We start from the raw sequence: 12,646 nt of genomic DNA, 5'->3' as shown, positions 1-12,646 counted from the left end.
ACGATGGCCTGGCCCATCCCTCCAAACCAGCTGTGTGCCCACCCAGCTAGCAGTCACAACCCAGCATCGGTCGCAACAAGCCAGTCCAGCCACACAGCACCAGCCCAGCCAGCAGGGAAGGCATCACCTCTGCTCCGTTCCTGCCAGGCCGTGCGGTCACAGCTGGGCCATTGTACCAAGCTTGGGGCTCTCCAGATCCTGGGCCCCAGGCCTGTCCTCACTTCACCCGTGACCAGCCAGCTCTGCCATAGTCAACCCCCATCTGACCAAGGTCAGGACCTGCTCCCCAGCTCTCATGGGAAGGGCACACGAGCTCATCACATCTGTCCTATCCCACTACACAGGAACCGATGCTCTGGGACCTCCAAACTGAGGGCACCACCTCCAGTGCTCCCAGTTCAGCCCATGGCTCCAGCATGAGGATCTCCACCACCAGGCACTGCCTGCAAGCAGCCACAGGGCTCATGGCAGGTGCAGGGGATGCCGTGGGCTGAGGCAGCAAGACCCCAGCTGGCAGACCAGACATGGCCCCTCTTACATGTGCTCCAGGGACCAGAGGAGCTGCCGGGCACCTGCAGGCTCAGAGCCCTGCAGGCAGGAGCTCTCCCCTGGGCTCGGGCGAGGGCAAAGGCCCAGAAGGATGGCTCCAACCTCCACCCATCTCAGGTGCAGCCCTAGTGTCTGCTCTGCATTTGCCAGTGGCTCAGCTGCACCTCACCCCCCTTCCCCAGCCTGGCTGGGAGCTCGCAGAGCACAGTGCTCCCAGGACCACACACCGGCGAGGAGCTTGGGCACACTCCAGAGCACTGCCTGGAGAGCGGGCCACTATGCCCCTGCCATCAGTGCTGAGATGGGGCAGACAGGCACTGCAAAAGGCCCCGGTTTGGGGGTGCCATGTGCCCCCTCGCCACACCCCACAGCTAACCACAGCCTCTGGCTGCCACGCTCCTGGCTGAAGCAGCGGCTCTGGCAGCTAACGTGTCTAGCAGAAGCCTCACAAGGCACAGCTGACGTGGGCGGCTGGGCACGGGACACTGCCACGCAAGTGAAGGAGAGCTGCTTGTGGCATGGCCCCAGAGCCCCTGTCCGCAGAAACAGCCTGCTCCCAGCCCGGTCATCCCAGCCTTTCCCGTTCGCTAGGAGAGCACAGCCACACACGGCATAAGGAGGCATCCATCGAGCAAGCCCCACAAGCCCTCTCCCTCAGCCGTGAGGAACCAGGCTGGCTGGAGCAGTGTCCCTGCCCAGCCTTCAGCGTTGAGAAGCCAGCTTGTTTTGCTGGGAGACTTGGACCAGCTGCAGGCCACAAGCCTGGCCCCGGACCTGCCCATCATTGCACTGCAGCTTGCAAGCCCTTGAAGCCAGTCTCTGCAGGACAGACCAGCTCCTTTACTAGCTAAGCAGCGGCACATACCCAGGCACAAGGGCCAAATGTCCCATGGACAGGCTCTCTCACAGAAGAGATGTTCTGCTTAGCAGGTGCCCAGCCCTATATGTTATCAGAAGCACCCAGAGGCCACAGGCTGCAGCCCAAGGCTGTGCAATACATGCCAAGCATCGACCTGCAGCCCTAGAACAAGCAACAGGATGCACTGCAGTTAGTTGGGTCGCTGCACAGCTGCCAGCTTTCCTGGTCCAAGAGACAGCCCGATGCCCAGCACCTAAGCACAGCACCTGCCGTGGAGCGGTTCCTGCTGCAGCTGCCCATGGGAAGCAGACCTACCCCACGTACTCCACTAAACTGAGCCCAAGGGGCAGCTGGCATTGAACCAAGCACTAAAGGAGGTCCCACTAGGGCAGTGTGGGCAGGCAGCTGGGCTGCAGGGACTATCCACCCTACCAGGGTCAGAGCACCACAACGTCTATCCCAAGCAGAGGTTGTGCTGCCATCAAGCCCAGGACCCCAGTCAGAGCAGGGCTATCTGTACAGCACCAAGCACGACTCTTCCTACCACCTCTGCACTTCCCTGCACCCCCACCCCAGCCACCTCCGGGGTCTACAAGCCGAGGGGCAGCCAGTGATCCAGCAAAGCTGCCCATGGACTATACCCACAGGGACACCCCCAGGCAGCTCCACCGAGACCACGACACTCCCCTGAGGCAGGAAGGAGCCATGTTTCTCAGGCTGGCAGCAGCTGGCTCCTGGCTCGCATTGCAGGGAAGCTGCTAATATCTAGCAGTTAGCTGCCAAACGAGGCTCCCCCAGCACCAGGGTTAAAGGGGCTGGAGCCAGGGTTTCAAGCCCATTAGCTGTCCTGCTAATGAGTACTGGCTGGGATGCTCCGAGCACGGCGCAGTCTGGCCCCTGCATCTGGAGCAGCGAAGGCTTTGATGCAGCCACGCAGCTGCCGGGGGTGGAAGGCAGGCGCCTGGGCCAGGAGCTCTGTGGCATGCTGCCTGCTGCTGTAGGTAGGAGACGTGGCTGGGCTCAGCCCCCGCCTTCCCTCGCACATCCCTTGCACAGACACCACATGGGGACAACAGCTGAGCAAGCACCAACCCTCTCCTCGCAGGCCGGATCCACGGGGCTTCCCCTCCCTGGGGCCAGCCTGCTTGGGGAGCAACAGCTCCCCACGCTAATGCTAGCACCACGAGGCTTGGGCCAAGCAAGAGGGTGGAGTTACACGTGCAAGATGCAATGACTCACTGGCCCAACTGGTCCCAGCTTCTACTGGCAACTGGCTAAACTGGAAACCCCAGCCTTCACCGCAGGAGTCAGCTCTCATCCCCATGAGCAGTGGCCACAGCCTTTTGCAGTGAGCTAGCACATGGACAAGCTCAGGAGAGAGTCTGGCGAGAGCTGCATGGCTTGGTGCTGCCTCCCAGGCACAGGCAGCCCTGCCCCCATTTACCTTGGCAAGAGACGCAGCACTTGGACCCCGGATGGGGTGGCAGGGTCCCCCCGCTTGCCCTGGAAACTAGAACACTGCCCTGGACTGGAACGAGTCCAATAGGCAAGCAGCCAGCTGGTGCCACCAGCCCCCAGCAAGATTAATACTACAAGGGATCTCCCTATGTTGGCCTGTTGGCTGGGCACCCAGGAGTACCCCAGGACAGCCACGTGCAGGCCTGTGGGATGGCTCAGTCCCAGTCTCCACACCCATGCAGCAGCAGGGTGGTACAGCCGTGGGAAGAGCCAGCCACACGCAGCACTGCTCCAGCTGTTCACACCTCCGAGCAGCGTGCGTGGTTGAGGTGTTGCACAGAGCAACGCCTTCACTTGCAGACATGCGTGGGAAAGCCAGGCAGGCGAGTGGGCTGCAGGCTTGCACAGGGAACCAGCCCTCCTTGGGGCAGGGGGAACCACAGCTCCACACCTCGGCCGAGAGAGAGCAGCGTGGAGCCAGGAACTGCTTTTCCCAGTTGGTCTCTCGTGGCTGACAACAGCCTCCACCCCCCAAGACCCCATGCAAGACCAGACGCAGTCCTCTGGTGCTTGCAGTCCCCTTCCAGCCAACCAAGCAGCAAAGGAGAGGCCACGCTGCCAGTGCCGGTGCTCGGCCAGACACGCACAGCCCAGCAAGATGCCTCGTTCTTCAATTAAACACAGTATTAGAGCACATGGATTTCAGGACAGGCTGAAGATGGGGACACAGTCTTATCCATAAGGGCAAAGGTGCTCTGGGCAGCCACAGTGGAGGCCTCAAAGACGATGCATCAGCGCATGGCTCAAACATAGGGCTCCCCGAGAGCCTTGCAAGACCAGAGAGGCAGGGGGGCTACCAAATGCCCTAGGGTTATACCTCCATAGCAACCTCTTGCAGCCAAGATCCAAAATTGAGCTTCATGCAATGAGGCAGCTGGTTCCTCCGGCAAGAGCTCGCCAGGCCCAGACCTCAACAAAAAACCTTGACCCTCATGAGGAAGTGGTCGCCTTTCTGGTGCTACCGTACATGTGCACCTTGCTCAGCGCCAGGTGGAGCCTGGGAGAGCCCAGCCCCCTGCTCTGCATTTGTCCAAGGAGCCCTTGCAGAGCTGAGCTCTCCATGCATAGACCCTGTACCAGCTCCATGCAGCTCCGAGCACAGGGGTGTGTGAGCAGTGCCCTGGTGCCCAGGGGAGAAGGCAGGCTTGGGCCACGGCCGACAGGGTACTCACTCAAGAGACCCCCTAAGGTCACTAACGCAACATGCTGCAGGATACCCCCATCCTGCACCAGGCAGCTCCACGTGTTGCCCGCAGTCAGCAGCACAAGCTTTGAAAGGCCTGAGCTGCAGAGCCCAGCCTGGCTGGTTCCTGCCCGCAACCCCTGCCAGGCATCGCAATGCCAGCAGCTTTTCATGGGAAGAAGCCAAAGTCCCACTAAAGCCTCAGGGTGTTTCAACAGTTGACCAAAAAGAGGGGATTTCAGCCCAGGTGCGGCCAGTCGAGGTCTCGGTGGTGCCAGGGAATGGAGCCGGGCAGACGGAGCATGGGGTCAGAGGTGCCCGATGGCAAGCTCCAGCCAGGGACTCTGCCTGGGCTGTCTGCACAAGAGCATCACATGGGGCTGGCAACAGGGGTCAAAGCTTCCCTAATGCAGCCCCCACCCACCACACCCCTGCCCCAAGCATTGGAGAGTCTCTGCTGCAAGGACAGACCTCAGGTGGCCCCTGCAAAAAGTGACATGGAGGAGGAAGTGCACAGCTCACACTCTCGTGCCCCCACAGAGCATAAACTGCTCTACAGACAGGGTCAGAGCAGGGCACCGTGGAGGGGGCATTGCACACATTGAGGCTCCCCCAGACACAGCTGCATCCAGGCAGCCCATGCCTCCCACCCTGCCAGGACCTCACCACGTTCTAGGGCAGTGCAGATCTGGGCTGGCAGGGCCTGAAGCAGCACCGGCTTGGCACAGTGGGAAGTTGTGGGTGTTGGGGGACATGACTTAAGGAAAGACTGAGGGAACTGGGCTTATTTAAAAAGAGAAGACAGAGGGGATTTAATAGCAGCCTTCAACACCCTGCAGGGGGGTGCAAAGAGGATGGAGCTGGGCTGTTCTCAGCAGGGGCAGGTGACAGGACAAGGAGCAATGGGCTCACGTTTAGGTTCGATATTAAGAAAAAATACTCTCACTAGGAGGGTAGTAAAGCACTGAACAGGTTACCCAGAGAAGTGGTGGGGTCTCCATCCTTGGAGGTGTTTAAGACCTGGCAAAACAAAGCCTGGTCTGGGATGATGCAGCTGGGGCTGGTCCTGCTTGGAGCAAGGGGCTGGACTAGTTGTGACCTCCCAAGGTCCCTTCAACCCGAATTTTCTATGATTCCAAGTTCAAGGCTGTAACAGCCACGGTGCTCTACAGAGGCAGCTCCCTCCCTCCTACCCCCACCCCAGCCGCTCCAGTTTGCACGGCCACGTGGTCTGTGCAGCGCCTGGTCTCCACTTCGCAGCCACACTGCAGCAGCGGATGGAGCAGAGACACAACCTCGCAGCGGTGTCAGAGCTGCCAGCTGCTCAGGAAGCAGTGGAGCACAACTCGACCAATGCATGCCACCTATGCACAGCCATAGCCACTTTGACTGCCGGTGCCAGGCCTCCCCCGAGTCCACCTGACACAGCCCCACCACCAGCCTCTCAGGTCAGTCCTAATTGCCCTGATCGGTTTGATGGATGCAGGGGCATAATCAAGAGGGGGAAGCTACATGACGGCTTCTTACCCAGGACGCCTGCACTCGAGGCAGCAGAACAAGGAGGCCTGGTGGGCACCCTGCTGCAGGGACAGTCAGCATTCGGGGCTGTCCATGCCTGTTCTCAATGTAAAGCCTCGCTGAGCAAAGAGGAGTTACCAAGGAGCCTCGAGGCCCAGTGCAATACCTGCAGCAGTGGAGCAACAAAGCCCTCAAGTCCCAGGGGAATGGGGAACGGGCTTGCCCACCCTCTCCCCAAGGAGCAAGGCCAGTCAGAGCAGAGTCCCGTACCTCCTGGGCGGACAGCACCTCTGCCAGGGACCGGAGTCCAAGCGTGCAGCTCCCACTGTGAAAGGTGCTGCAATTCAATGAGCTTCCCAAGTCATACGACCGCTCCGCAGGGCAGGACCAGACCCCATGGACGCAGTCATTCCAGCTCCCGTGCCAGGCTACGACTAGAGAATTAGTGCTGCCTCATAGCCAGAGGGCTGCCCCTCGAGCTAGATGCGACCGGCCACACAGCTTCTAGGAAGAGGAGTCGGGTCTTTGTTGCTGCAGTCTGCCCTAGACCCATGGCAGCACTGTACACACACTGCACCCCTGTCTGCCCCAGCCACCGCCTCCTCTGCCTCTTGGCTCACAGCAAGGCCCCAAAGCACTGCACACATGCTAGGACTGCCTGACAAGCCCCCCTCTGGGGGAGCCCTACCGCCTGCCTGGCAACAAGGGGTTAAAATCCTCAGCATGGGCAACAGGCTCCAGCTGCAGAGAGCTGCAGGCGATAGGGAGCCCACAGCCAGGCTGGTTTCCACCAAGCCAGGCCACAGCCCAGGGCACTGGTCACACCCATGCGTTTGGGGCTGCATGGAGCAGGTATGGGGTCACTGTACAGACAGCTTGGCTCTAAAAGGGCTCCTTGGACAAATGCTGCGTGGCAACAGGCACAAAGACGCTACCACATCTGCACCGCTGGCCAGAACAAACAGAGACGATGCCGCCCGGCACCTGGCACACGAGACATGGGTCATCCTTGCACCAAGGAGCTAGCTGTCCAGGCAGTGAGAGCACTGCCACCAGCACCCCATGGGCCTGGAGGAAGCACAGCATGGAGGCAGGAGAGGCGACAGCCCCCATCATGGAAGGATCCACTCCTACCAGGTGACTGCAGCTCCTCCACGCAGGGCTGGGCTCTACTTGCAAGGCTCTGTGCTCCCAGCTCCAGTCTCTCTGGCTGGGCTGGGGGAACCAGGCCCCCGATGAATTGCCTGGACAGCACAATGCAGCCAGAAGTCTCCCCCCAGGGTGCAGCCACCCACGCCTGCCAGCTCTGCTGCAGGGACAGACAGAGCCATCTCCTGGCTGCAGGGCTGGCGACATCGCAGCTGGGCTGGCATTCAGGTCCGGTGCACAATGGAAAGAAATGCCGGCTTTGTGCTGGGAGGCTGAATCAAGGCAGCCCTCCCCCTCCACCAGGATCCCCCCCCCAGTGTTTGGAGCCTGGCTAAATGCAGGCACGGCACTTCCCAGCCAGGCTAGGCCAGGCCTATGTGGATCCTGCACCTTCCGGCTCCGTGCTGGGCCCAGGCAGAGTCGAGGGACCTTACCCGACGCCCCCCGCTCACATTCCTGTGGAGCAGGGCCTCCAAAGCCCAGGGACAAATGGATTCCTGGCCCATGGCCAGGAAGCCCTCTGAAGTCTCTCTGCACACAGCGGGTAACAAAGGCCGCTCTCTGCCAGGCCACAGAGCCCTGCCAGCTCCCTCCGCGCTGGGAGCCCTTGGCTACGTGCAGCCGCCTGGAGCCAGGGCATCCTTGACCAAGCGGGACATCTCCCCCCACCCTGACAGCTAAGACAGACATGCGATTCATGAGAACCAGAGCACCGCCGGGAGCAGAACGCCCTTGGCGGAGGAGCCCTGGCTCCCCTACAGCGCACATCCCCAGCTGGGGATGAGCACCGGGTCTGGCACTTGCTCCGAGCCCAAACTACAGCCCAGGAGACAGGCCACAGGCTGTGGTCTGAAGAGTGGGCATCTCTCAGCCCGCAGGAATGGCCTGTTTTCCTGTTATGTTGAAGCACCAGCAAGAAGCTGGCAGCTCACGCTCCATTCCCACCGCTACAGTTTGTGAGACCGCGGCACCCGGAGCCACGAGCGGAGGCAGCCTGGGGTCGGCCAGAAAGCTCTGACACCTTATCCATCAGCCCTGGCTGCCTGACACAGAAGGCAGAAATGAGGAAGCCAGGGCACCAGCACAGGGCTGTTTCCTGCAGGTCTCTGGGCAGCGCTGGAGCCACCTGCCCCTCAGACCACTGTGAGGAAGGGGAGACTATGGGTAACCATCTGCAAGTCACAGCACCGATCCCACTGCACCCCATATCCCCCCTACCCCGTGCTACTAGTGCTCCCGAAACAAGCCTCTAGTGGAAGGTCTGCACAGCTGCTCCGCATACCGCACACGGGGTCCTTCTCCACCGCTGTGCCACTACCCAACCCCGCCAGCCCCAGGCTGGTGTCTGTGGGAGGAAGCAGGTCACAGCCCCGGGAGAGCAGACAGCAGCTGGCAGCGAGGAGGAGGAGCGCGCTCCAGCTAAGGCAGCTGTGAGGAACCGGCAGTGCCAGTTCTCGTCTACGGGAGCTGCCGCCTGCCCTTGGCGCCCTGCCTGGAGAAGCAGTCACACCCGGCCACGCGGAGCCGACGAGGGCTCCAGCTTGGGGCACGCACCCCTGTCCCACAAGGTGCACCAGCCTCCTTTCCCACCCACTGGGATGGACCCCCTCTCCTCTTCCTCCCGACATGCACCCGGGGGCTGACACAGGACAGCTGCTGCAGAGGTGCACGGACAAAGCACCAAGGCCTTGGACGTAGGACAGGCAGGTACTTGGAATAGACATCACTGGCCAACAAGGCACCCTACAGTCCGGCACCCTTTGCAAGGAGGACAGAAGTGCTCAGGCCACCCACACAGCCCCTTGGGCTCAGACAGTGTGGGTATTTTAGCTTGGGTATTACCAGGGGCACTGCCTCTGTGCCCAGAGGGAGAGGGACAGGGCATCATTGCCCAGGAGGTGGAGGCAGCATAGACGCAGACTCCAGACCCCAGACCTGACTGCTCATCCAGCCAGGAGGGAAGAGCTGCCTGTGGACACTGCAGGGACAGAGATGCAAGCCAGCTCCGTGCCTCTGGGTCACGGGCCCAGTCTATCCCACAACCGAGGACACACACGGACTGGATCCCCGCCACCAACCCAGCCAGGGCGTTGCCAGCCACCCCCGTTCTGCCTCCGAGGGAGGAGGGCGGCGACGTATGGCAGGGCTGGTTGCAACGTGCTGCGTGGGCAAATCTTCCTCCCCACCCTCCTAGGAGACAGAAAAGCCCGGCTCCCCTTGAGAGCGGGAGGATCCTGCCAGTCGCTGCTCTGTTCACACAGCCGCGTGCCAGGGCTGCAACCCTGGCCAGACAGCCTTGTCGTGACGCCCCCATTACACGCACGCACAGAGAAACACAAGCAACCCCTCCCTGGACCAGAGCACGGGGCAATGACAGCACTTCCCGGCCCCCAGGCCGTTTCGCATGTTAATCACTGCACCACCTCTGGGAAGGACTGCTATTCACCTTCCTCCCAGACTTATGCAGCTAGACATCTCTGCTGCCATGCTGGTCCTGGAAGGGCAGGGCTTGGCAGCAGCTCGGCCCTCAGTGCCTCCCCTCCCAGGGCAGGTGGGGTCGCTTCTGCTGGGGCTCAACAACACCCTGTAGGCCAAAAGGCCTTGGCACCCCCTAGTAAGGGGCCTGGTGAACAAGAACCAGGCCAGTCAAAGCAGCTGGACAGGCTGAACAAAGCCTAAAGGGCACAGCTGTGTTGTGCCGAGCCATGCATGCAGACGGCCTCTGCACAGGACATCTATTCATCTCTGGCAAGCAGCTCCAGGTGACTCCCAGGGAAGCCAGCTGGAGCCAGGCAGAGCCGAGGTCTTACCTTGCACCCTCTTCGGGGGATCCATGAGCCCAGCAGCCAAGGATACATTTTCACAGCTCCGGATTTGGTACCCACTGCCATGATGCGCAGCTTGGGGTCGTAGGCCAGGGAGCTCGGCTGGTTGGGGAACCCATGCTCCACCGTCTAGGAGAGAAGACACGGGGTTATATCAAGCATCAATGAGCCCAAGGGCTCCTGAGAAGCCCAAATTAATCCCAGAGTGGCCACAGTGCAGGACACAGCCCTGCTCACCCAGGCAGTGTTGGAGCCCCCAGAGGCTTTCACTAGACACAACCCCCTCCTGCCTTTATGCATGCCCTGCTCTCCCAGGCATGTAATGTTTAATGGGGTGTCGGCATCAGGCAACACCCCAAAACCCCTCTAGTTCTCCTAGCCTTCGGGCCAAAGACCTCTGGTCCCTCCCTGCTGACCCTCTTGCATGCTGGGCAATGCGGCAGGCCTGATGCCGACTGGGAGAGGCAGGAGACAAGGCTGCAACAGCACGGCGCTCCCCCCGCACCCCCGATGGCCTAAATGCATGTGCAGGCTATACACAGGCTGCACCAACCGCCAGCAAAGCCTCTGGGAATGGGAGGGCGCCGGCGATGTGGAAACAAAGGTTCTCCAAAGTCCACGAGAACGCAAGAGCCTTTCAAGCGCCTCGGCACCGAGGGAGCTGCAGAGCAGCGCTGGCTGCGGCCCAGCCTGCCCTCTCCAGCCAGAGCTCTGGGCAGCTGGGGGCCTGGGACTGCTGGCCGGAGGCTCGGGTAGGCGGGTAAATGAGCGCCTGGGCAGCCCACGCAGTGCAGGTGTGGATGCTTTAGTGCCTGGCCAAGCCCTGTAGCCTCCCAGGAGGCCGTGCTGGGAGGGAAGGGCCGGAGAAGGATGCCTAAGCCTTGGCTGGGAGTGCTCCCCTCCCCGCGCGGCCGGCCCCAGCCCAACACAAACAGCCTTTCAGTGCATTCCAGCAGGCGCTCAGGGGCTGAGACGAGGAGTGTCCATCCCCTCCAGCTCGACCGCCCTGCCCCGGGCACGGCCACCCAGGAGTGCTCCTTCAAGTCACCCTACGCCCGAGGTGGCAACGCGGAGATGTGCGGTGGGGGGCTGGCTTGGGAGCTCAGTCATACAGCAAATGCTGGCCCGTCTCCAGCCCTCGCTGGCTTGGCCAGGGTGTCACCAGTGGCTGCTCTGCCCAGAGCCATGGTTGTGGCAGGTGAGCGGTTCAGGAAGTGGCAGCCCCCAGAGAAGCCGTTATTGGCTTCCCACCACTCTCACCGCTCAGGGGCCAGGAGCGCGGGGCAGCTCATGCATGTCCTTTGCTGATGGCACCGGCTGTGCCCACCCTGCCAGCCAAACCTGATGCCTGCCACCTCCCTCAGCCCTTCCATCGAGGGCTTCACACCTCTCGGATGAAGCAACCACAAGCAGGATCTGAACACCATCCTTCTGCCTCCAGGACTTCTAATCCTTGCTTCTTCCGGGCCCATCGGTATGGCTGAAGCCAGCTTCTTGAAGCACCCATTGCCCACAGCAGATGCCAAGTGCCCCTTGGACTGCTGCACAGTTCCCTGCCCAGTATTAACTCCCTATGGAAGAGAAGATGGGTCCACAGGCAGCGAGACTAGGGGGACTGAGAGGGGTGCCTGTCCTCACACTGGGAGCAAAGAACCCAGGAGCCCTACAGAAGTCCAAGCACCCGCTGGCATGGCCAAAGGAAGAAGGCAGCCGGCCGCCAGCCAGCAATGCCATTTCAGAAGTAGTGCGGGGAGGCACAGGGGCTGGAGAGCGGAGACGCACACGCAGATGGCAAACCCGTGATCGTACCAGCCACAAGCACCAGGAACCGAGGCACCGTATGGCTGGATCTACCAGTGGAAAGGTCTCATGCGGCACTGCACAGACCCGGGCTCCTCCACATGATCACAGCTGCCGAAAGGCACAGGGTCTGCTTGTGGCAGCAGAGCCTGTTTCGGCAGTTGCCGAGATTAGCAGGCCTCTATGCACAGACGGCTCCTAAATGGCACGGAAAGGTGGCAGCAAGCCGAGGGCTGTGCATCAAGGGATCATAGGAAAGCTGGGCTGGAAAGGACCTTGTGAGATCACTCCGCTGTGATCATCCCCAACCAAACCCTCCCATCCCAGCTGCTGTGGGAAGGTCCCCAGGACGGAGATTGCACAACATCTCTAGGTGCCTGGTCAGTGCCAAACCACTCATAGCCAGAAAGATCCTCCTCTCCAACTGCAATTCCCCTACTGCAGCCCGAGGCCATTGCCCCCAGTCCCATCCCCTACCCACTCAGAGAAAAGCTTCCTCCCCCTCCTCTCTGCAATCATCCTCCAGGGAGTTCAACGCTGTGATCACATAGATTGGAGGGGGTCACAGAAGTCCAGGCCATCCCTTTGCACTGGCGTGGTGCAGAAAGGGGTGCTTGCGGCTCGAGAACAGGGCCAGGCCCAGCACTGGCATTCAGACAGGAAGGGCCTGTCCAGGCAGGGAAGGGAAGGCCCCACTGAGCCGGGATGGGAATGCCTCTGTGCAGCTACCAAGCAGCCAGCCAGCCCCAACAGGGCCTGCTCACCCTGTGGCAGAGGGACCTACATGAGAGGCAAGCTTCCTGGACTATTACAGAAGCACTGCTTCTGGGGCGTTTAAGGGACCTGCCCAGGGTTGTAAAACAAGCTAGTAGCAGAGCAAGAGCGCCTGGGTCCATTTGAGTGATGCTACACCAGCTCAAGCCATCTATCGGGGCAGCACAACAGGCCAGCTGGCCATTGCCATGCAGCTCATCGCATGTCTTGGCCTCTCCTGGAGAAGGGCTGAGGGGTCCCCTGGGCGCACAGCACGCTGCCAGCATGCAGCCACCTCCCCAGGCAGGTGGAGGCCAGGCTGTGCCTGCTGTCTCTAGAGACCTCCAGCCAAGGGCAAGCACCGACATACTGGGTTTCCACAAGCAGCACTGCGCTTTCTGCACGGCCTTGATGGGGCAGGCGTGGAGGGGAAGGCGACTGGATCCATGCTCCCCACTAGGACCCTGCACAGCCCCTGCATGGCCTGGGCCA

At 61.2% G+C, this 12,646-nt stretch overlaps 1 protein-coding gene across 4 annotated transcripts in view; it reads right to left on the bottom strand.

The window, feature by feature from the left end:
* Positions 1–12,646, bottom strand: part of LLGL1 (LLGL scribble cell polarity complex component 1) — a 40,665-nt gene that overhangs the window by 23,105 nt on the left and 4,914 nt on the right. For all 4 annotated transcript variants that reach the window (XM_059716691.1, XM_059716693.1, XM_059716692.1 and 1 more), the window contains exon 2: positions 9,633–9,730. In XM_059716691.1, coding sequence (XP_059572674.1) covers positions 9,633–9,730 — 98 coding nt within the window. The remainder of the gene's footprint in view (positions 1–9,632; positions 9,731–12,646) is intronic.

Source organism: Alligator mississippiensis, chromosome 13, assembly GCF_030867095.1.
Source record: "Alligator mississippiensis isolate rAllMis1 chromosome 13, rAllMis1, whole genome shotgun sequence".
In the NCBI taxonomy this organism is placed as follows: Eukaryota; Metazoa; Chordata; order Crocodylia; family Alligatoridae; genus Alligator; species Alligator mississippiensis.
The sequence above is the reverse complement of the archived record's forward strand: the minus strand, read 5'-3'. Positions and strand labels throughout refer to the sequence as shown.